This window comes from Gopherus flavomarginatus, chromosome 6, assembly GCF_025201925.1.
Source record: "Gopherus flavomarginatus isolate rGopFla2 chromosome 6, rGopFla2.mat.asm, whole genome shotgun sequence".
Taxonomy (NCBI): Eukaryota; Metazoa; Chordata; order Testudines; family Testudinidae; genus Gopherus; species Gopherus flavomarginatus.
The window spans coordinates 125561384-125587283 of record NC_066622.1 but is presented as its reverse complement, the minus strand read 5'-3'; the positions used below and the strand labels follow the sequence as shown (position 1 = coordinate 125587283).

The 25900-nt window shown below is 38.4% G+C and overlaps 2 protein-coding genes across 4 annotated transcripts in view; one reads left to right on the top strand and one right to left on the bottom strand.

The window, feature by feature from the left end:
* The window catches only part of ENO4 (enolase 4), a 31890-nt gene extending 11605 nt beyond the window's left edge, over positions 1–20285 (top strand). For 2 of the 3 annotated variants that reach the window (XM_050958995.1, XM_050958997.1), the window contains 9 exons: positions 1878–2047; positions 2332–2463; positions 4362–4427; positions 11237–11404; positions 13421–13546; positions 15980–16175; positions 17432–17499; positions 18044–18161; positions 20053–20285. In XM_050958995.1, the coding sequence (XP_050814952.1) occupies positions 1878–2047; positions 2332–2463; positions 4362–4427; positions 11237–11404; positions 13421–13546; positions 15980–16175; positions 17432–17499; positions 18044–18161; positions 20053–20264 (1256 nt within the window). In that variant the 3' untranslated portion in view covers positions 20265–20285. The remainder of the gene's footprint in view (positions 1–1877; positions 2048–2331; positions 2464–4361; positions 4428–11236; positions 11405–13420; positions 13547–15979; positions 16176–17431; positions 17500–18043; positions 18162–20052) is intronic. The other variant, XM_050958996.1, reaches the window with a different exon arrangement.
* Positions 20286–21560: 1275 nt separating this feature from the next.
* SHTN1 (shootin 1) overlaps positions 21561–25900 on the bottom strand; it is a 99717-nt gene continuing 95377 nt past the window's right edge. Inside the window, exon 17 of the mRNA XM_050958994.1 lies at positions 21561–23900. Within this exon, the coding sequence (XP_050814951.1) occupies positions 23678–23900 (223 nt within the window). The 3' untranslated portion in view covers positions 21561–23677. The remainder of the gene's footprint in view (positions 23901–25900) is intronic.

Sequence of the window (25900 nt, the reverse complement as noted above, 5' to 3'; positions counted from 1 at the left end):
AGAGAACAAAGTAGGCTCAGTCAACCACATGGGATAGTGTAACGGAGCCTCTTTCCAGGTTGTGATTGGCCTAGCTGTACTCTTCATCCTGGGAATGGGAATGGAGGAGAATGTGAATGAAAATGATGGGGGAGGAAATGGGAACCATAGGAATAAACAGGAAAATGCGAGTGGAATGAAGATGGGGAGAAGAAACAATGGGGGAAGAGAAGAGATATTGGGGAACACAGAAACGGAATGAAGAAAGGGGGAAGAATGGAGGTAAGAAGGCAAACAGAATACAGAGGGAAAGGGAGGGGTCTGTGAAGAGGGAATCAGGCAGTGTGGAGAGGAAAAGCAGAAAGAATAAAGATGACGAAGGAGAGAGGGAAGAGGAAGTGGTATGAGCAAAGGAAAATGGGTGGTAGAGACCGAAGGTAATAAATATATGGGCAAAAGTAAGGAGCAAGAGTACTTACATGCGACCTTCCTCAGAGAAAGGGCCTCCTTTCTATTATCTTCTTTCTGTGGAACTGGGGAGTGAGCAATCACCTCTGCTCCTGCTGCCTCATCATGTTTATCTTGTTCGTGTCTTCTTACTTACCTTGTAAGATCAGTGTAATTTCTTGATATTGTGTTATAGATGTGCACATTAATGCAAATATACATCTACTTTACAACGTAGATTATTAGATATGCTATCCACAGTTATGTCCATTCTCAGATGTCATCTTTTGCTTCACACAGTAGTTTTAGTGGGTTTTGATACCCAACTGTCATTGACTACTTAGTTTCAATAGTTATCATTGATTTCTTGCTGAATGTAAAAATTGAAAAAATTACACTTATTTAAGCCAGTTTTGGCTATTAGAAGTCAATGGATATGACTACTGACTCACCGTGAAGCAGTAGCAGATACTCAACTGCCATTAGCTGGTTTTGGAATGTACTCTGTCTGGTTGCATGTGGCACAAAAGGCAGTTTCCTACAAAGAATCTTTGGAGAACAAAACAACTCTTTGCTTTAGCTTTTGATCATTCACTTACTGCGTCCCTATTTGTGCTACTCTTTACCCTGTAGGTATAAATGGTGTAGAATCTATCACATGCTGTAAATGTAGTTCAGGTCCTATTTTGGTGAATCTTCACTTACAATACTATAAATGCACTCTGTTGCATATGTATTTTGTTACTGAAAATTGCTCTGTGATTCTTGTATGAAGGGTCAGATTTTTCAAAAGAGCATGTATTTAGGAACCAAAATAAATAAGATTTTCAAAGGAGATACGTTGGATGCTGAGCACTTTTGAAAAATTTAGCCCAAATTGTGAGTGTTGAACACTTGAAAATCTGGTCCCTTCAGGTCATGGGTGCTATATTCTTCTACTTAAAGTTGCTTAGCAGAAAACAGAGGGTGCACTTTGTCTCAGTGAGCTTATAATGTAAACTAGATAAATGCAGAAAATGATGAGAACGAAGGGAAGGGAGGGATGAGGTTTACAACAAATAAAGAACATGCAAAACATGCTTTGTGTATGGAGCTTGAAAGACCAGATTATTGCATCTAAATACAGAGAAGGGTAAAAGATAAGATATAGAGATCAGTGGTTAAAAGCAAGCTGAAGGAAGTGAATTTAAAATCAGAAAGGAGGTGGAATGCATTGTGCAGTTGCAGATCAAGATAATCCCAAGTGATGAGAGCTGCAAGATACAACAAAAAATACATTGATTAATTGAAATACACATCAGATTAATACTTAAGATTGTATTAGTACATCAGTTAATATGCATAACATTTAAATGGCAATATTTTACTTATTTGTAGGATGCTGATATTGTAGGTACACAACTGAATTTTAAACCAAGAAAACATTTTGTAAATATTCTTAATCACATTAGGGAAGAAGAGTTCTGTTGCAGAGAAACCAATCTCACCTGCAGAACCTATCGAACCAGTGCTCTGTGGCAGCATAGCCATTGGAGGATTATCACTTGCTGTTGCTAAAACTGGTGCCACCATTAACAACACACCTTTGTACCTACATCTTGCATTGATGAAACATGATCAGGTAATTGTCAATATATATGTTTTTTTATTTTGTCTCAGCTGTAGTCACTGTTCCAGAGTTGTGTACTTCAGGAATGTTCAGTGAAAAGCTGTATAGTTTGATATCCATTGTCAGATGACTACTTATATGACATAATCCAAAACTCATTATGATCAATGGAGAGAATCTTTCCACTCACTTCATTGGGCTTTGGATCAGACCTGTAGTGAAAATAAAGAAGAAAACACTTGGTTAAACAATAAGAGTTAAACAGTCTTATTTTCACATGGCTTTCTCAATTTCAGGATTTGCCTAAGGAGTTGACTATGCCGCTACCAATGGTCACTCTGCTGAGCTGTGGAAAATCGTCATCTGGAAAACTGAAATTAATGAAAGAAGTGATGCTCATACCACCAGCAGAGTTAACAGTTAAACAAGTACTGTATGCTACTATTTTCACTTGAATTGTATGACATCATAATTTATTGACCTCATACCTTTTAGATACAGTCCTGAGAAAGTGATTACTTATTTCTGTTTAGGGGTGAGGGCAAAGTTCCTTTAACAAAATGTTATTGCAGAACTGAATGGTTAGAATATGGAATGTTTTATATTGCAGATCTCCAAATATAAAGTGTGTGTGTAGTGGATCACAGGAATCAATTCAACTAAAAGCAGCAGCAGAGTTTTGTAATAAAATGGAAGCATAATAGGCTTGCATAAAATGAAACTTGCCATTCATAGGTAATAAATCATATCATTCGGTGCATAGCACACAGTTAAAGGATGACTCCAAGAAAAGTACACAATAAGATATAAAAATCTTTACCAACAAATTGTTTTTAAAATGGACCTATGTAGAAGGGAAAGCAAAGAAAAACAGAAACCCATTAAAAGGCAGGAAGGGTGGATAAGGGCAGGCTGGGTCAACACCTTACTTGTTTAACAGTATTGGCATTAAAGAATGTATCTGCACAAGATGCCTACATTAAAGCTGTACTTTCTGTTTTGTATGCCAGTGACCTGAACAAAGTAGCTGAGCTTTACTCTTGTTGTTTATAATTGTTACCATAACCTATTGCCTCCTGAGTACTTGAGGGGGGAGCAACAAGAGATTCTTTGCTACAACATGCAGTAGCAAGCATAGTGTGCCCTCTGTGTAGTTATGTTATCAACTGTGACCTCTGCCTCTACTAGTGCACCTGTGTAGGCATGATTAACATAATATGAAGACATAGGATTTAAGAAGGGGGAGGGTTAATCTTTTCCCTATTCAGTTGAAGAGGAAGGATGGTCTTGTGGTTAAGTAATAGACTATGATTCAAGATTCGGGTTTATTTTCTGACTGTCACAGCCTTCTTCTGTGAGTTTAACCTCTTTGTGCCTCCATTCCTTGCTTGTAAAATGGAGATCACAATACTTTCCTACTTCACAGAGTTGTGGAAGATAAATACATAAGTGTTTCTGAAGTGATTAGATGCTAATCTCATAGGACTTGTCTACAAAAAGACACTCAGAAAAATTAATCCAAATTAACTAAAAGTGTGAATTTAAAGTAGGTTAGTTAAACTGTATTAAAACCCTGGATGGACATTTTGATTCAGAAAGTGAATTACTCTAAAGCAAATTAAGACCATTTTAATTCTGAATAAGAGCGTCCACCCAGGGGTTTCATGCAGTTTAACTAATCCACTTTAAAACATAATTCAGATTAATTTACCAGAGTATCCCTGTATAGACAAGCCTTTACATAAATAGATCTAGGGAAGTGCTGATTAGTAGGCATGGACAGATATACAGATGATATTTGATCCCTGAATACCATCACCTCAACAAGCTTGTGGTCCTATCCACTAGGGACTCTTTCTCTCAGCACATCCCCTTAGCTGAAGTTATATGGGAGTGGAGCATAGTCAGGTAGCCTTCTTTCCTGGTGCCTGCATCACTTTTTGAGTTTTGGGGCAGTCATCTAGCTTTTCCCCTCCTCTTAGCACCTAAGGGGGCAGACCAATGTGGCTGCTGGTTGTTAATTCAAGTACGGTTCTTCTTAGGGTTCTGCCTACTCCCATTCAGCAAGACAAGGAATCATTGGTCCTAGCACCAGTGCTACTGGCCCTCTAACATTGGAGAAACTTGACCAAATCAGAAGGGCATGGATAGTTTGTGATTTTTGTGTATGCTAATCAGACCTACAGGATAAAAAGTTCCACTGGAATGTGTGCATCAGGATCTACTTTTTTTTTTAAATAAAAGAAAATTTTTTAATGTTTTTATTTACATTCTTAATCCAAAATAATAATTCTGTTTTGGATGACTGTTGTTATTTAATTTAAAGGGTATTGAAAGGCTTCTGGAGATTCAGAAACAAATGATGAGATTGCTGGATCCTGTAAGCAAAGGGGTAAGATAACTATCAAGGGTGTTTTTGAGCTATGTAATCTAGATGTAGCAGAGTACTTAGAAGGTGCTGTAACTATTTTTTTTAAAAGAAAATAAATTACATGTGTGAGTGCTCACTGGGAGGGAAGGGGTGACGGGTGCAAGAGTAAGTGGTAACAAGGGAAGAGAGGGTTGGGTCTGCTGTGAGGGGTGGGGGTATTATGGGGAGGAGAGATAAATGGAAATGAGTGGAGGGAAGGGAAGAGGGCTTGGGGGCTCAACTCAGGAGGAGAGGGTCAGAACTGAGAGGGTGGGAAGGGAAAAGACAGGTGGGGTTGTAGAATATGAGGGGTAGCAGAGGAAGTTGGGGGTTTAGGGAACTGGGGGCTTGTCAGTCCTATTGTGTACATGTTGGATTATGGTGGAGCTCTGCACCTCAGCTCTACACCATTGCTGGCTGTGTATTCTGGGATCTGGGGGACACTGCTCATCTTTGGATGTCTGAGCCCCTTTCCCTGAAATCCAGAAAATGAGTAGTTAAGATACATATCACCTTTGTGTGGAGTGGGCGGGGATGGGAAGGGCTAGCCAGAGCGTGTGGTGGAGGGAGCCCAGTTTGGAGGAGGGTTGGATTGGGTGGACTTGGGGCATGGCTGGGGAAGCTTGACTGAAGCGGGGGCAGAGTCCCAGCTTGGGATGGGTAATGGGTGTGAGGGCCTAGCTTAGTGCAGCTTGGGCTATATTACTAAGGTGGTGTGCCACCTTCCAGTAAGCTGCTGCCTGTGATATGTGCATGCAGCAGCACAGAGCAGGAGATAGCAAGGAGCAACTTCTGGCTTCTGAAGTGCCAACTAATGGCTTAATGGGATCGGATGGGAAGCTGGAAATATTGGTGGAAGGGCTTTATGTTGTGAGGAATGGTGGGATAAAGGGTGGAGAATGAGTGAAACACACAGGTCTCTCAAACTCTTAAAGTTATTGTAACCACCATGCATTAAAACTATCAAGGTTTGGGAACATAGACCATGGATGAGTTTTCTGTGACTGGCCCTGGTAGCAACTACATATTGCAAACATTTCAAAGCACAACAATATCCCTATTCCATGACAATAAAATGTACGGAATGGGGGAGGAGCTATGAGGAATCACATTGCAACTATGTGACCGAGTGGGAAGACTACTGGACTGGGACTATTACTAGCTCTGCCACTGGCCTGCTGGGAGACTGTTGGCAAGTCATTTCACCTCTCAGTGTCTCAATTTCCCATCTGTGAAATGGGGATAATGACGTAAATTTCTTTGAGGTCTACCGATGGAAAGCACCATATAAAACTAGGGTTTTTTTAATTATTACCTAGCCACAGAAGCATATCGATTACAAACCTAGGTGAAAACTAAAACTGTCTGAATGAACACAAACATCTACCAACAAACATTTTTCTTTGCTTTAATGAAGTTTATTGCCATTTTCTAATTTTTTTAAACAGAGTTAAGGTTGCCTGATGATATCTCATGCAGTTCCAGAACATTGAGTTCAGCAAAACTCAAATGTCTGAAAGCCAGGAAATAAAGAGTTCAGGTAAATGCTGATGCAACCTTAACTCTACTCTCTCTGAGTGGTGCCCATAATACACACACTCCCAAGTGCTACCTCGACTTGCCCTATGCTCAAACACACAGCCTACTCCCCTGACAGTGTATCACACTTGTCAAATTTAACAAATCGCTTCCCACCCTTTTACAGCTTCTTCACACTTGCACATAAGATACCACCTAAGCCTATACTTTCCCCTTCCAACATTAAACCCACAGAGTTCTTTCATATCTCACCTTTCGACTGTCAATACCCATGGCAAGAAGACTCTAGTGTCCTGCTACTGACGTAACCTACACAATTCTGTATTGAAATGTTGCAGGTTGGAACCTCAAGTTACCCATAAACCTCTCTGCTTTGATAACATACGTGAGGGGACTCAGACCCAGATCTCTTCATATAAAAATCATATAAAAATCAGCTCTTCCAAGCTACTCAATTTTATTCCTCCACCACTTAGTACAGCTACACTACACAGTGAATGCAGCTGGAGTGCATGCAGATAGTTTCCAGTGGGTATTGTCAGCTCTAGGGGGCATTTATCTTACCTCTGTATTTCTTGGTTTTCAGAAATTTTAGTTTCACTGCACTTGACATTCTGGAAGGGCATGAGCAATGCAACCTTAAGTGCGTTAACAATGTATTTTGCCATCTCTCTCTCTCTCACACACACACACACCCACCCCGTTTGGTGACATTGAACTTTAATCAGAAATGTAGAATGGAACATTTTCACAAACACGAGATAACCAGCTATTCCATTATCCTTACAAAAAAACTGCATTAAGAAGGAACTACATTCCAGCATAAGTACAATATAAAAGAAATGACTCTGATCCTGCAAAGACACCTTTAACTTTACACACAGAATAGTTCTACTGAAGTCAGTAGGATTATTGACAAAGTGTAAAGTGTGTGCATACATTTTTTCAGGATTGGGGCCCTAGTTATTCTTCATGTGCATAGTCAGTCCAGATCCACACTTTTGGGAGCACATATGCAGTTGGCACAGAAAGTGAAAATTCTCTGGAAAAAGCAGCAATGCACATTCTTCATTGAAATGAACATTTGGAGATGAGTTATTGTGTGGTAATAAAACAACATCATTACTTTGTATTGTACACAGAATACTCCTCTTCTGTGTTTTCCAAATTGTTTTCTAACCTAAAGGAGTGCACTTAATGTTATGAGATCAAAGTTGATCAACTCTTTTTTTCTCTTTTCTCTCCGTGAAATAATTATGTAATTCTTGGATTTTCCCAAACAAAACTGCTTCATTGCTTTTCTTCAATGCCATCAGTCCAACCCTCAGCTAACAGACAGTAAAAAAGGCAGCGCGCGTAGTGCAGTGAAAAAAGCTCCGGTAAGAAAATAGATTTTAGTTTTAAGCTTCCAGAGGATTATTATGAACAACAGGAAGCCCAAACATTCTACGTTCTAAAATGTTCATTGACAGTGGCCACTTTAAAAGGTCAAAGTCAAGACTTCTAAATTCCAGATAGGACACATTTTGTATAATCTAATAGGAAGTGTTTTTTGGATTCTATTAGCTAACACTGCCTTCTCTCCCCCCCAAAAAACGTGAGGGGGTACTCCACATGGTTTATCACATGGAGACCCCGATGCATTATATGCATAGGGGAGGGATTTGGGAGGCCAGTGAGGAGGCAGAGAGCATGACCCTCTCACTACATAGATTACTGAGACAATTGCATGTAAAGATTGTCCCTGTGTGTTGCTTCCTATCCCTGGCAGCACAATTACCTGGGAAACCGCTCTACCTTTGATTTACCACACCTCTCTGAAAGTAGTAGAAAATTGTATTGTCAAGCTTATATTTAGGTATTATAAACAATTAAAATCAAAGCTATTAAAATAGCAATGGATTTTGGGGTGAGGATTGTTATACTGAAGTTTTGGGACTTTTGCTTAATATAGAAGAGTGTTTTGGTTGAATTCTTTTTTAGCCTGAAGTGGTTGGTAAAATGGTATTTTGAGAGTTGGCTGTGCAGTAGATAAATCCTCATAATGAATGAAATGTCAATATACTATTTTATCAAAAAGCACATTGTTTTAAGTAATTTAAATCATTCATATAAGGGACTTCTATGTTTTGTTTCTTTGTGTCTGTACATAACGCAATGCTAGCAGGCACTCATTTAGCCTATAGCAGTTCAAGACTGAGTCCCTGTTACATCCTGGTTCAAACAGCCTGTTTTCTAGGGCAGATGAATTTTAGACTACTTTTTTGCTTTACTTAAACAGTTCACAAGGATGAAATATGAGACGGATGTCGAAGGGCTTGGCTACACTACAGATGGTACAACAGCACAGCTTCGGCATTGCAGCTGTACTGCAATAGCCTCATAGTATTGACCAGGGGTCGCCAACCTTTCAGAAGTGTGCCGAGCTTCATTTATTTATTCTAATTTAAGGTTTTGCATGCCAGTAATACATTTAAACATTTTTAGAAGGTCTCTTTCTACAAGTCTATAATATATAAACTATTGTTGTATGTAAAGTAAATAAGGTTTTTAAAATGTTTAAGAAGCTTCATTTAAAATTAAATTAAAATGCAGAGCATCCCAGACTGGTGGCCAGGACCTGGGCAGTGTGAAATCACTGCCACTGAAAATCAGCTCACGTGCTGCCTTCAGCATGCGTGCCATAGATTGCCTACCCCAGTATAGACACTTGTTACAGTGACATTTTCTCTTGTCCCTGTAGTTAATCCATCCTTTCAAGAGGTGGTAGCTAGGTTGATGGAATAATTTTTCCATAAATGTAGAGTATGTTTGCACTGCAATTAAAACTCAGTGGCTGGCCTGCATCAGCTGACTCAGGCTTGCAGGGCTCAGGCCAAGGGACTGTGTAACTGCAGTGTGGATATTTGGGCTTGTACTGGAGCCTGAGCTCTGTGGCCCTCCTCACTTGAAGTGTCTGAGAACTCAGGCTCCAGCCCAAGCCTGAACATCTACACCGCAATTAAACAGCCCTGCAAACCCAGTCCCTGTGAGCCCAAGTCAGCTGACACAGACTATCTGCGGGTGTCTGATTGCAGCATAGACATAACCTTAGCAGTATCTGTACTGGGGCTTAGGTCAGTTTAACTACTTCTCTTAGGCCACGTCCACACTACAGAGTAAAATCAAAATTAATAAAATCGATTTTATAGAACAGGTTTTATAAAATCGATTTTACGCGTCCACACTAGGACACATTACTTCGGTGGTGTGCGTCCATGGTCCCAGGCTACCATCGATTTCCGGAGCGGTGCACTCTGGGTAGCTCAGTAAAAGAATGGGACCAATAACTTCGATTTCCATCCACACTAACCCTAAATCGATATAGTAATATCGATTTTAGGGTTACTCCTCTCGTTGAGCAGGAGTTCAGAAATCGATTTTAAGACCCCTTAAAATCGATTTTAAGTGCCTTGTAGTGTGGACGGGTACAGCGTTAAATCGATTTAACGCTGTTTAAATTGATTTAACGCTGTAGTGTGGACCAGGCCTTAGTGACATAGCTAGGTCAACATAAGTTTTAGATGTAGACCAGGCCTCAGGAGGAAGCAAAAATAAAGAAATTGAAAAGAAACTATTTAGAGAAATCATATGAAAATACAAACTTAAGCCTTATTCTGGGAATATGATAGCATTCAGGTGGACTGCTTCACTCATGCACTATCCATTCCAGGATCATATTCTTATCTTAATGCTGTATCTAGATAACTATGAGTGAAATAAATTGCCTTTTCACTTCTTCCATCCTGGTACAAGACTCTCTATCTCACAGTAATCTGAATTGTACCCATCTTTCCAAATTTTATGTTTGAGAGAAGGTCCCCAACTCAGTCTCTGTAGCTAGTCTTCTGCTCCTTCTTATGGGTCTTACTCCTTCAAGATCTCTTGAGTTTAGGCAGAGAGACTGTCACATTCCAACTAACTTCTTCCTCAATGGAACCCAGTTCTGCTGAGTTACCTTAGCAACGTCATGATGTCATTCTTTAGAGTCCCAGGTCTACAGCTATTGTAGTTATTCAGATCAGCTGTGCTCAATCTGTTTAGGTGGTAGCATCAGTTTACCAGTCTAAGATTTCAGCTGTACTTGCTAGTATATTCAGTAGTACGTGCTGTAACCTGCTGATAAGCAGGGGCTACTGCATATGGAGTCCAAATTCCATTGTGGGACAGAGCACTCACAAATGAATTTGTAGTACAAAGGCTCTGCATCAGGGTAGAGCCGGGAGAGCCCGAAGTTCATACACCTGTTGTTAAGAAAGAAGCATTTATTACATAGACATAGTCCCATGAGGTCTCTGAAGGAGAGCTCTATGTAAGCTCGAAAGCTTGTCTGTCTCACCAACAGACGTCAGTCCAATAAAAGATATTACCTCACCCATCTTGTCTCTCTAATATCCTGGGACTAACACAGCTACATTTATTACATAACATTCATAGCAGTAGAGTTTATAAAGCAACACAATTTTTGTAGCTGATTAAGCACCAAAGCAAAGCTGAAACACTTGATTTAGTACAAATCTGTTTACGGCTAGTATATTCCCACATGAGAAACATTTTGTCCGATGTTCAACACGATAAAGACCATAACATAGCTATATTTCCTGCAACAATTTGTTTCCTCATGAAGGCTTGAAAGAGCTGTACTACCTCTTGAACGTTCCAATGGTGTCACGTTGGGGTAACGGACAAGGATAACTGAGTGGGAAGTGAGTTTAAAATTTAAATGATAGTTGGAAGGAAAAGGAAACAGTTGTGTGGAAAAGGCATAATCTACAGCAAGGAAAACTTTTTCATAGCATGCACCACTTCTTAATGGAGATTGCTGGGGAGGGGATCCACAAGGCAATCTCAGATGTGCAGACCAACTTCCATTTGTAATTTCATAACAGACTTTTGGCAATTACAAAATTTGCTTATGTGGAAAGGCAATATTAAGAGAGCTTTTACAGTATTTTGGTGGTCTTTTAATGAACTATAGCAGCTGGAAACAGGTGAGCCAGAACCCTGGGACCAGCCATAGTTCCACAGACTAGCCTTCCTTCCATGGACCAGCTTTTGGTAACCTCTCCTTATATAGGGTATTGTCCATAAGGTTTTCAGTATCAGTTGTGAAGGGAGAACATTATATTTTTCTGAGCTGAGGTTGTCTGAAATCCTACTGTCCTGTAGCTACATATATGTTAATACAGACATTGTTTCTGTTTTATTTCCAGCCATCAGTTTTAAAGAGAATATCCCATTTGGGGTGCTTAATAACAGGGTGCGATAGTCTGGAACAACCTCTGATCTTACTGCAAACAGCTTGCAGGAATCTAGGTCTGGAACTAGGAACAGATGTACATTTAGCAATAAACTGTGCTGCTCATGAATTGATGGACTATGTAAGTTATTTTTAATATCTCTTCTTTAACTGATTTTAAAGTGATTGCTTATTGTTTCTTATTTGTTTTGCGGTAGCACGTAGATGTCACAACCGCATTGTGTTGGGCAGTGTACACACATACAACAAAGACAAGTCCCCTGCCCCGATACATGAGGCTTTGAACATGTAGCCCCCTGTGGTGTGCACCACCCAACACAGCAGAAAATGTTATGGGTGAGTGGAGGGGAGCAAGCTTCAGGGAGACCACTCAGTTGTCTCATCCCCTTGTGTACTGTGCAGCAGAGCTCTGTAGTGACTCTGCACATGAACATGGAGAACAAGGGACAGCTAGTGTAGTGAGACATACCCATGCCTACTAACAGAATGGGTACCCAGGAATAAAACCTTGTGTGGAGCAAGGCACACTGGTATATGACCTGGCATAGCAGCTGTGGCTTGCTTTAGAGACACTTGGGACAGTTGTGACTAAATCATCCATCCCTTTTCATGTGGGGTGTGGCCCATTATTCACGGGGTGGCCTTTAGAATTTAAACACTGAAAGGCTAATTGTGCCAGCCAGCATTACTCCTATTTTTCTTTATTTGAGACTTTTCTGATCAATCCTTGTCAATTTAGCAATGCTTTAATGGATAAATATTCACTACTAGTTAAATCAAGCAAGCCAAATTCATTTCACTTATGATCTAAACTAGATGTGAGTCCAAGTTTCCAAAAGAGCCTTCATTCATATCAGTGTGCAGATTATATGCCTAGCTTCCACCACTCACTTTGTCTTTAAATGTCTAAATATCTTCATATTCTGCAAAGTAATGGATTCCTGCTGTAATCCATTCACACTATTCTCCCCCCCCCGACCCTGTATTTTATTGTACAACACCTGTTATGCTTTAACGCTATACACACATCAAGTGTAGGGTACAATCTACTCTGTAAAAACGACAAAAACACTTGCAGCAGCGAGTCTCAGATGTGGGCTTGTGCTACAGGGTAAAAATAGCAGCCTAGGTGTTCCTGCTGGGTCTGAAGCCTGAGCTCTGAGACCCAGTGAGGGGGGTGAGACTCAGAACCAGGCTCCAGCCTGAGCAAGAATGTCTTCACTGCTATTTTTAGTCCCGTAGCACAAGCCCTGTGAACTCAAGTTAATTGACCCAGTCTCTGAGACTCATTGCTGCAGGTTTTTTGTTTTTGTTTTTCTTGCAGCGTAGATGTACTCAAATACCTGTTCTGTCTGGCTTAGTATTTAATGCATTTTTTAATGTTTTGCTTTCAGTGACAGAAACCCTTCATTTTTAATATCAGACATTTTATAAGATGCTTGTGGTGTGTAACAGGAACCATGCCAACTGAGGTCAATTTGGCACACCCAGAAATCCTATTTTAAAATGAACAGAACCTTAAATGATTAAATAACGGGAACTGTCATAACATTAATGGTGTGTGAAAGAGATGAAAGCTAAAACTTCTCCTTAGTTTGTCATTCTGCCATTAATTCTACCACTACCTAGACAGTGTTGCCAACCTCAGGTGTGCCAAAATCGTGAGTCAGGTCCCACAAATCATAAGTGTGGCATAAAAACAATGTATTTTGCTTCTTTTTCTTTGCCCTCTTGTTTCTGAGCCTTTAGTGTGCACTCAGTTCATGTTTTCAAGCTTTTTTCTGCATCCATTAGGGCTAGAAACTTTTTTCACAAAAAAAAAAAAAAGTTTTTGTGTAGTGTCTTATTCAGCAGCAGAGGCTTTCAGAAAAATGCCAAATAGTGTAAAGCTCACAATAAAATCAGGAGAGTTGGCAACACTGCCTAGGACATAAAAATAGCATGAGGTAAACTCCATGCACCTCACACAAAGCCTGAGTAAATAGCTAATGGTCTCTGGACTGAAATAAGGGCCGTGTACCCTGCACTCACCTCGGGAGGGTTTTATGGCCACTGGATCTGCATGACTGCAGTGAAAATTGTTTACCACAAAATTGCTACCATTTTTTTCCTTTACACATTTAACTTATGTTTTTAGACCAAAGGAAAATATGAAATACTGACTGGAACACTCAAGAGTCCTGATGAAATGGTCGATATGTATGTGGACCTAATTAATAAATACCCCTCAATTATTGCATTAATAGATCCCCTGAGGAAAGAGGTAAGACAGATATTTTGAAAGCTTTTAGATTATGCTCTGGGAAATATATTTTCTAAAGGAAATAAGAAGTCATACATAAACACTCGTGGGTGAAATTCACTCCTATCCAGAGGGCCAGTACACCATCTATACACCACCTATATCCTACTTAATCCTCATACTGAGAGCTTAAGTTATACATATGTGATGCATAGGCCGTATGTTAGCTCTCTGCACAGGCCTTGTGTACTCATCAGGAACCATGGGCATGGTTTACCAAAAATTAAAACCATAAGGAAAAAGTGGCATTTTTCACTCTCTTGGAGAGACACACAATGAAAATTTATGTCAGACTTTATTCACATGTCCACTAATTGGTGATAATGGCCCTTACTTTATATACATTTGACATGACACTTGACAGAAATTAATCCTGATTAGTGTGAGCATAATGCAGATATACAATACGTAATGTGTTTTAAAGAATTAAATGAAAATGAAGTTCTGGCAGATTCAACTTGCTAAGCCGCTCTCATTTTAATTACACATCCTTTCTTCGGTGCTCATAGAGTATTTTAGATACATTGCAAAAATGAAAAACTACTTGTGCAGCAGGAAAAAAGATTTAGACATAGCTGTATTCCTAAGAATAATTTAGTAATGAAATAAGTTGCTATGATACTATTGCACCAACATTTACACTCATACTGCAATATAAACCTATATTTGACAGTGCTGCTCAACAGAGTTAAAAGGCGTGGTAGAACCACATAGAATTAACTGGAGTATATTAACATTAGATTTAACTACCAATAAAATCAAAATTAGAAGAGATAAATGGATGTGGCCAATTAATCATAATTAAGTAGAACAATATTAAATATGATATTAAGATACATGTATATGGATGAAAGGGACAGATTTTATAAATTTAAATATCAATGGTTTTATCATTGTTTCCAGTGATGTTAATATTTAGGTATGCCATATTTCAGAAAGACAAAAACCCAACTGTAGCCATGTAAATATATTTTCCACAGTTCTGCAGCCACATCATTTAATGTGGAATCTATCCCTTGGAGAAGAACTGTGCACCAAATCCCTAAGCTTTCATTTAAAAACAATGCATCTTTCTAGCCTTCATGCTTATGAAGAAGACCTTACAAATGTGAACCAAGGGTAAACCAATGCAATGTTGTCTTTCTGAATCTGCTCATAGCCTGAAACAATAGCTCTGAGAGGAGTGAACTGCCCCATTCATCTCAATGAGTTGTTAACTCTGAAACCTAAAGGTGACCATTTAAATATGAAAGTTTAAAACAATTTAATTGCTGATCATCCTAACAGAAATTTATAGCTAGCTTTGCTTCTCTCACAGTTCTAAACTGACTCACGCCCTTCCTGTGGTGCCAGAAGTCCAGATCGTTCCTTAGCTGCCCAAACTTCCAACTTCCCCTGACAGCTGCTGTGATGAAGTTATGTGCTTTCAATATAGAAATCTGCCAGAATATCAAAAATTGAATATGGAAGAGCTTACAATAGTTCAGTATTTAACAAATGACAAAGCTTATTCACAACACAGCTTTGCCACAAACATTTGGGCATTTTAGAAATATCACTAATCTGGACCTATTTCATCCATCCATTCTTATACAGCAAAACACTTTAGTGAGTGTTCAACTTTAGGCATGTGCTTAAGTGCCATTAACTTCAATGTGACTTAAGCATGTGCTTAAATGCTTTGCTGAATTGGAGCCCTACATAGGGCAAATTTCTAATTACAGATACAGATTCTGTGTGATTGGTAAGGCAAGAATTATGAACTGAGGAAATTCACAAATCTCAAATACATCTGAGAATTTTACAACCTATTCACAGATAATTTGTGAACAGAAAAAAGGCAAACTTTATTTGCTGTTCTCTCTGAGTCTGCCTGCAGCTCTTATCTTCCTGTCTTGATACATGTCATCAGGCTGATTATATGGCTACTTCCTGTTTCACTATTTCATATTTAAATGATAGGGATTTTAAAATAAATAATTTCCAGCTATTTAACCATATTTTATATTGGATCAAGTGACTGGAAACTATTTTATATTCCATTAGTTTTCTTTTAACCAAGTCTGCAGGAGAGAGCTGATGTTTTTTACCTGTGACTAGCTCTCTTCTTGCCTTTAGCAAAATCCCAACAGCCAAACAAAATGCCAGTGATATATTTGATCTGTGTCTGCTAATAAAAATAATTTCTCTGTGTGAATTGATAGCCCTGGGGTGAAATCCTGGTCCCACTGAAGTCAATGGCTGTTTTGCCATAAACTTTAGTGAGGTCACGATTTCATGCTTGGTGTTCCCTATGCCTCCCCACACCTTATTTTCACCCCTCAATATTTTTTTTGATTGTTTTCCTAAATTTGTCCTTTAAACAACTAATCATTTACTTTACTGTTTACCCAGGATGGCCAGCAATGGAGCAATATATGTAATGCTGTTGGTTCCAGATGTTATTTGATTGCAGAAGATGCAGCCAAAAGTATTTCTAAACTTGTGGAGGATCAAAATATAAACGTACCAAAATGCAGTGGTCTTATAATAAAATATACAAATCAAACCAAGATATCTGACCTCACAGAACTTACCCGACTTCTAAAAGGTGAGTAGTGGAAAAGTCTGAATTTCAAAACCCAATAATGAATACATAAGACAGCTACATTTATGCAATCTATAAATATGTAATATTTCACATTTAAATACAGCCATTGACAGTTTAGGACGTGCTTGTTAAAAGAAATTAAAACTCATGGCTTGATTGCCAAATACATGTAGGAGGAGTTCATATATTCTGAAAATATTTAATGAATCCTTATAATATGTTCCAGTGCTTCAAATGTACCTGAGTGATACTGTGCATGTCTGGAATGTGTATGTATTTTCAAGCTATGGCTAAACTTTATATATTCAGACACCAGAATTGAAAAACAAAAAAACAAACAAAAGCTGAACTGGAGGAAGCTGAAATGTTACCTGTAACAAACAAACAAAACCAGATTGGTCCACAAATGTAATCTAGACAGCTAAATTAAGGATTCTTTTTTATTGACCCTTGGTTGTTACTGTACGTAATACTTGTGGGGGGTTACATTTGTCAATATCTTGTTTTGTTCTTTATATGTTCCCAGAGACTTTATAAATGGATACATTTGCATATATCTAACTGTTCGCCTCCTCCCTAAAATAAAACAAAATGAAAAACCACCATGTCAAAAATCAATGAATAGTGAACTTTAGGATTTAAATCACACCAGGTGGGAGGGCTCTTTTTCATAGTGAAGAGGAATCTCTTGTGCTATGCTAGAGAATACATTTAGAATTAGAATACAGTACCTAGAAACCTATTCTACCATCTGGAATACATTGCCAGAATGATCAACTTAGCCTGGAGTACACCTCTACCTCGATATAATGCAACTCGATATAACACGAATTTGGATATAATGTGGTAAAGCAGTGCTCCGGGGGGGAAACGGGGAGGGGCTGCGCACTCCAGTGGATCAAAGCAAGTTTAATATAACATGGTAAGATTTTTTGGCTTTCGAGGACAGCATTATATCAAGGTAGAGGTGTAGTTATAAGAATTAGAGCACAGATGTTAGGTGTCACCTTAGCCAGGCTGAAAAGAAATAGATTTAGCAAGGTAAAAGGAGAAATAATAAAAATTCAGACAGGTATTATATTGCAACTGATATTATTGTGTACTTTTCTATCAGGAGGACATTTACTCCATCTTTCCCCTATTTGTATTTAACCTCAGAGTGAGCCAAAAGAATTAATATATAAAAAGTTAAATCTATATTTTTGTGAAATATATAAAACATTTCCTAATGAAGGCTAAAGTCTCTTATTATATAGGTCAAAGACATATTGCCATATTAGGAAGTCCAGCTGGAGAATCTTCTGATGATAGCCTTGTAGATCTGGTATGTATTGAAAGCTGTTCAGTTGCAGAATTGCTAAACCATTGCTTTTATCATGAACTGGTATTTAGGAGAAAGGCATATAATCTATTAAAAGGGTTTTTTCCTTAGAAAGTCACCTTTTACAGACAGTTAATCTTTGAACTTTTATTTTTTTTGAAAAAGCAAGAAAATTGCCAAAGGAGGATAAAGAGAACATACTTAAAAGTGTGTATTATCTATTTGCTTGCATTAGTTTGTGAAAATGTAAATGAATTACTGAAATTATACCTGAGTAGTAATAACAATCTTGTATAGTACATCTTAGCTCTGATAGTCTCTTTGTATTGACATTGCATTTGCAAATAAAATTTCATCTTATGACAGTGATTAGTGTGCAACTCCAACTACATCTTTAATTAAAGGAAGGTTTTATTCCCACATAGAAAGATGAGAAGTATTATTGTGAGTAGGATTTACCTTAGGACACCAAGTTAAATAACTAGGAAGAAAGCAACTTCCATTGCTAAACTGTGGAATTTTAAAAAATGCACTTTTTTGTCCTAAGGCTGTTGGCCTGGGTGCCAGGTTTATCAAGTTGGGAGGTCTTTCCCGTGGAGAAAGGGTGACCAAATACAACCGCCTTCTTGCTATAGAGGAAGAACTGGCCAAGAATGGAACACTGCGTATGAGCTTCTTTCTTACTTGTTTTCAGCTTGCAATGAATAAGAGAACAAAGATTGCAGGAGGAATGATTGAAACTGCTCCACGGGAGGGAAAAGGAATGAAAAGACTATAAATAAGCAATGACAAAAAACTAGGATGGCACTTGCCACAACGTATATTGTTGTCCTAATGGATTATCTGTTTACCTGAATGTTAAAATAGTCCCCCCTTACTGAGGAGCAGCTTACATCACATTTTTCAGAAGAATTAATTGGTTAGAATCTTCAAGCCCATGTTGGCAAAAATAAGATGATAATCTAATTTAAATTTAATTAAGGTTTCTCCTCACAGAAAATTTTAGCCAAAAGCAGATGTGTCACAACCAAAGCTTCAGTTTACAACCCATTTCACAGTAATATTCTTCACAAAAACTATGTTGAGAAAGTTCAGGTTGCATGAATAAGCACTCAAAAGTCAGGAAATGCTAATGTTAAGGATGCCTGTGCAACCTTGGCTGTGCTCTTTCTAAGTACCAGGATGCACGACATGGCCTGCATCTTCTCTCACACCGGATTTATGCTGGTATAACTTCACTAACTTTAGTGGAGTCACTCCTGATTTTTACCTGTGTAAGTGAGAGAATAAAAGCCCAAAATCTTTAACCCTTTGATAGCGTATTATTTCTTGACTAATATCTCAAATTTTTTTCACACAACTTTATATTCACGTGTAGCATGTGATACATTTTCATTCTTTTATACTTACACTGACTCTAGATTTTTCTTATAGTCTACGATATGTATAACTGTCAGCAACCATGTACTCTACATGTTCTTTACAAGTGTAATAGCCTTCCTTATGTTCAATTCGGAGGGTGAGGCAGCTAAAGGAACACAGCCAATTTAATTTTTGGGGGGTAAATAAAATGTTTACCTATTAACAACACTTCAGATTATTAAGTATATATATACACATTACTTACTTCCCTACCATCACCATTTTTGCATTGGTCTTGGCTGGGACTATGAAAAAAAAAATCAATGAAATCAATTTACTTTACACATATGTAAAAACTATAACAACTAACAGAAATACAGTAATATAATAGCCCAAATATAAGTTCACCATGTCCCTTTTACTAGGAGAGGGACTTAGCTGAACATGCACGTGCAGCACAACCTTTCTTATGTGCATTTCAAGTGATGGGGCAGATAACTACAGTGGTATGAACTTAACTGGCTCATGGGTATCTTAGTGCGCAGTACTTAGTACACTAAACAGAAGATACCAAGCACTGACAAATACTTAAAAATACACCTCATAAACTTCAGCAGTTTCCTGCAGATAACACTGCTCTCGCATTAATAAACCCCAGTAGCAAAATCCACATCCACCTCTAACTACTCCCATCTCCACATAGATCAGGGAAAAGAGATGGACCTACCACTCTGCCCTGAAAATTAACTAACACAGGCTGATATGGACCAAGGTTCTGATCCTGCAACCAACCAAGTGTACGGGTGAACTGCTACACCTGCATTTAGCCCCATTAGACTCTAAGGGCCAAATTGCCGAAGGTATTTAGGCACCTAAAGATGCAGATAGGTGTCTAGTGGGATTTTCAAAAGTGTTAAGGCATCTGGGAGTTAGATGCCGTGTCACTTTTGAAAAATCCCATTAAGCATCTATCAGCATCTCTAGGCACCTTAATACCTTTAACAATCTGGCCTAGCTGCTCTGTCAGTTGCAGATCAGACCCCAGGGAGGTAGTGAGTTTTTATTAATATTAAAACTGTGTACTTATGTAAATTAAATATAATGCATGCATCATTTGGGATTATATTTTTTTAAATCTAGTGTAGTGTCTGCATGTTTGTTTAGGACAATCAAGAAACTTTTTTTCCATTGCAGGTTCAGGAGAAAACCATGAATTTGTTGATTTTGCTGAAGAGGTACTAACAGTGGAAGAACTTCTTGATGCACTCCCTACCACGGAGCAGGACCCATGGCCTTCAGAGCATTCTCAGCCTCTGCTGGCCCAGGACCAAAATCCTGTTTCCCTACATGGTAGTACACTGCATCTCAATGAAGCTACCAACTTGGACCCATCAATATTTCCTTGACAGCTTGGCACTAAGGTGATATCAAAGTGCTGAGCATCCTCAACTCACTCTCATTAAAGTTAACAGGAGTTAAAGGTGCTCAGCACCACACAGGAGTGGATCCTAAATTTGGAGTTTTAGGTTCTGATGACGCCATTAGATCTGTGAGGAAGGGATCATGTGCTTGTTTGGAACCAGACTTAAGTTTCCACATGGTTGCAAGGATTTCCCTCTCGTGCAGATGCAATAAGGCTCTAGTGAATTCTCAGTGAATCAAATTTCACTTGTTTGATTGCCATTAATTCTACCCTGGCATCTAACTAACAATAAACTGTTTTTAAATGCCTGAAGTTCAGTGATTACCGATACTTTGTCTTCATTCAAACCCATCCTATTTTGAGTTTTTGTACCTACGCATGTTTTATTAGTCTCTAATTCTGATGTATCTGCTCCACGTTGTATTTAGCTGTGACACGCAGAGTACCTTTCCCAGACCAAGAGCAGCTCTGTGTAAGCTCAAAAGCTTGTCTCTCTCTCCAACAGAAGTTGGTACAATAAAAGCTATTACGTCACTCACCCTGTCTCTCTAGTCCTGCTACAAGACACTGCATTACTAAAATAAGTGTTTGTATTTCTTTGTATATATTTTAGCCAGGGTAAATTTGTAATACAAAATAATCCTACAAAGTAAGTCATTTCTTATTTTAGATATTCCAATAACACTTATCTGAAGATACTTTGTGTGGGATTTTCAAAAATGGCTCCACACTGACCTATCTCTGCTCCCACTGACTTCAGTAGAAACAGAGTTAGGCCAGTAGTGAGAAGTTTTTGAAAATCTGACCTATCATCTCTAAAACAAGATTTTGGAGTACTGGATGTTTTAATAGCATTATTTTCTCTACACTCTACATAACTATATTTACTTTTTAAACAATAACAGGCATCATTTTCAAATCAATAGACAAAGCTTTATATTTAAGAACAAACAGCTATGAACAAGTAATAAGCAAACACTTCATGAAAACAAAGAAACTTGACTGTTAACGCTATTTCATCACACAACACGTCTTCAACACCTCTCATCAGCCTGGTGTACATCAGGAATTTCACCCTGATTCTAATAATTAATGGCCAGTTACATCAGTGTAAGCCCCAAGTGCCGACAAAAAGAGCTGCATTTCGCACAGGTAGAAGAGGTTACCCCATTTTCCAGTAAGTAATAACAACGAAGATTTCACAGTGTCTGGGAAACTGTCAGTAAGATTTTTAATAAGCAACAGTGAAAAGAAATAATTTATATCAGTGTAACAGAAATAGTTTACATAAAAGTATTTTTTTAAAAAAAATCTGTTTTAGGACAGCTTGCAGTTAACATATACAGCAGTAGTAATAAATTGAGGAAAAATACATTTATAAAATTTTACATTTCAAATTCAGTGTAAGCAAACAGATACCTAAGTGTAAAATTATCTACTAAAAAAAGCCACAGAAATGTAGATATACAAGAAAATGACAAGTTTCCCCAAAGTTAGGAAATACATTTAGTTGACTAATTAGATCAACCCCAAGATTTGCTTAGCAAACATGCCAAAAAAAAAAAAAAGGCACAATTACCAAATTCATGACTATCATTTTCTTTCTAAAAGAGAAGCACCAGACAGCTCCATGCAAAGCCAAGCGAACAAATTTAACAGATTCATCCTTTTCAATAGTTAAAATACTATCACTGTTTCTTATGGGCATTAAAAAAAAAATCAAATAGTGCATTCAAGTATATTACCACTCAACATCAGTAACACCAATCTTCAATTTAAATTAAAAAAAAAATCCCTGATTACATTTGTTTGTTCAACGTAGTAGACAAGTTGTGAAATATTGTGCTAATTTTTAAAAACGTCTAAGGAGTGGGGATTGGTAGTGAAGAGTAAGTTATATACCTGTGGCTCTATCTTCATTGGAAAGAAAGGCTGTGATAAAATGTGGTACTTGTGTTATCACATGATAACACAACTCATGCCACCACAGTAGAAGGCTTACAAAGACCACGTTGTAAGTTTGTGTATAAGTAATAATATTGGACCTGCTCTTGAAGTCAATGGGAGCTCTGAGTGCAGATCAATTGCAAGACTGAGAGCGCCCCAATCCTGTAGACATTTACTCAAAGGAGTCCAGTAACATTTATTATTTATTACAGTAGCCCCTACAGGCTCCAACCAACTTCAGATCTCCTCATTGCTACGTGCTGTCCGTGCCCTGAAGAGCTTACAATCTAAACAGACAAGATGGACAAAAGTTGGGAGAACAAGACAGGAACTGAGGCACAGAAAAATTAAGTGATTTGCTCAACAACATATAGTAAACTGTGTCAGAGCTGGGAACAGAATCCAGATTTCCTGACTCACAACCCAGTGCATTAACCACAGGCCCATCCTTCATCTTCAACTCAAAAGGATTTACATCTACTTCAGCGGGAGTTGGTTCAGAACCACGAGTTGGCTTATTAAAGCCAGACTACAATGGACTCCTATGCACATGTGTAATGATGTGGAGGAATGGATTGTCACACTGTGATCCAGTAAAGGGCAAGCGGAATGTCCACATAGGCACAGCTTTTCAGGGTTGGGCCTTGTTCATTATTTTCCTGTCACACTCTATATTGAGGACCTCACTCCACTGAAATCAATAGGAGTCTTTCCAATGATTTCAATGGAAGTAGGATCAGATCTTAACAGAGTTTCAATTCCCACAGGCTAAGGAAGTTTAACATTCTAAATTTAGAAACAGTTAGCAAAACTCCTGGTACCAAACTGGCAAACTGCACTGCCTGTTTCCCCTGCTCGTGTCAACCGTTTACTGGAGAGATTGTTTCACGTTTGTGCTTTAAAATGATTTAAAATAGCCTGTGTGGAGATGTTAGTGAGAAGGAGATCAGCAGAAGCCCTGTATTAAATAGGTATCAAAACATTTTTGAGGCAGTGTCTCTAAAACTGATTTTTATTGATATTACCCAGTCTAAATGAGGAAAGGTACTTTTGTGTGATTACCTACTTAGGGCCTGATCCAGAGCGCACTGAAATCAGAGACGGGCCTTTCCACTCACTTCAGTGGTCTTTGGATCAGTCCCTTTTCGGCCTTTACAAAGTGTCCAGTTGTTAACGCTTTAAAAAAAAATTGGGATTTTTTGATAACATTAAAAAACAATATTGTGAGTAACCAATTATCTAGGCAAATACACATACGAGACCAAAACAAAAAGGGATTTTGAGTTGTAACCTACTAATGTCTATAACAAAACTGCATACAATAGGCCATTTCAGTAAGCTATTACTGAGTATAGTTCTGAGTGCAGAATATAGCCCTTGCCAATTCACTTAAGCAATTTACACTTACTGAGAAGGACTTCCAAAAGTCTCAGCCTTTTAGCATATCAATTAGCAGTTGGAGCTGCCTGGCTCTCTTGCTTTATCAACACTAGTTTCTTTATATAATTGTTTATTTTTTTCTTCTTTTGTCTTGTGTTGATTTATGATTTTTTCAGGCATCTGGTCTTTGGTTTGTTCTTCACTGGTGGAAACAGGATCTAAAACTACAATGGATTCCATTTGATTTTCACTGCTAACAGCTTTTCTTGCAATTCCCACATAACTAGGTGACCTGGGAAGAAAAGTAGAATAAATAAATACACAGATAAAAGGTTTCTTTATCACATTTTTGGAACAAAAGTGAGCAGAAATGTATTTAAATTATTAACAGCATGGATGACCAAGACAGTTACATTGTACAGACAATGACACACAAGTATAATAATCAGTTAATATACTAAAAACACTATGAATTTAAGAAGTAAACTAGGAAAAATTAAGTTATACAGCAGCAAACAAGGGCTTTCAGACTATGAAGGAGAAAGTTATTTTTTAGTCACATTCTTTTTTCTGTGATCTCTCTACACCAGCTCATAGCTGGACCCCAGGTTTTAGGTTCTACATGTCAGCCAGGGAGATGGCAGTAAATAAAACTCGGGATTTTCACACCATAATCTTGTGGCAAAGTAGGAAAAACCTGGCTTCTTGTCCCACATCTGCATTCTGCATCCTTGAAGAGGATGAACACAGCCTCTGATGTCCTAAACTCTGGTAGAGAGACCTAGATGGTCAGATTTTCAAATTGTGCTCACCACTCTGCATCATTCTCAACGTAGAACACTTTTGAAAATCCAGCCATGAGATTCACTAACATGCAGAGGGTAATAGGCCCAGATTCTACACTTTTTGGGATAGGCTTATACTCTGATAATTTGCTGTGGGGAGATTCTCACAGGAAGAAGAATATTTGTGGGTGCCTGCCTAGGGAGACCATCACAAAGCAAACTGTAAGGGCTTGCCTACTTTAGGGAGTTTTGTACTAGTGAAGTTACATGCATGCAAACCCCTAGTGTAGATAAACTGCATCAGTGTTGAATAGGGTTAGCACGGGTATGACTTAGCCTAAAAGAGATTATGGAAGGGGTGTACTTGGGGCAGCTACATCCTTGTGATTAGGTAAGCATGGGCAGATGAACCACATCAGTGCAAAAATCCCAAATATAGATAAGCCCTAGATTCACCAACAAGTTGGTGACTCCGCTCTCATGGAGGGGCCAACTATACATAAATGCTGGGTTCAGCTGCACATACTTGCCTGGAGCCATTTTTTGCCTTTCTCCAACACAATCAACAATGCATCTCCATGCTGCCAGTAAGTGAACTTGAGTATTGAATGGAAAAACCAGAATCTACTAAAGGAAAAGAAGTGAATGTGATGGTTCCATCTCTTATGAGCTGCACTTTCATGTGACTGTTCTGTCTGAGACAGAAAGACAACAGGGAGAGGGGACACCTCGTTCAGCAACTGAAACTCAAGTGATGAGATTTCATGGGCTCCTACCTGACTGACAGGGAAGTAGTAAATTCTGCAACGTGAACTGATGCAAGTAAAGTCACGGAAATGGCAAGTTGCACTGAAGGTTTGTATTCCACACCTTAAGAGTGAAATTTCTCATCTGTTTTACGCAAGAGACGAATGTTGTGCATCTACATTTCAAACAGCACATCGTTGTTTGTATTTAGTGAAATTCCACTTTCACAAGCATCATGTCTAACATAAGAGCTTCAGTACAAGTTAATTAATTCTGAAATTGGCACTAATAGATACATTTGCAGACGCACTTGAATATAGTCAAAACACACAAAATTAACAAGGAAACTAATGCTTATTTTATGCAAATTATGCCTCACTCAAGCTTATTTTTGCTGAAAATACAAGGTGGGATATTTTGAACATTATAGTGAATGAAACTTTTCAGAGCAGTGTAACTACAAGAGGGTTATTTTAGAAAGTGCTACCTCTGAAAAGCTGATTGCTCAACACTATAAAAATGGTCAAAGCCATAAATGCCACGTTCATTTTTATTTCACTTCGGAGGTAACTATCTTTCAAATCTCAACAGCTGGACTATTTAATACAATCTGGTGAATCAAAGTATAATTCTTCACTGGGCTCACAGCAGGGAGTCTGCATTAGTGCGTGGCAGCCATCCAACAACTGATGCACAGCCAAACACTCTGAAGTCTGTTTCACTTACAATAAAAATGGATAAAACTGCAATCATATTTACC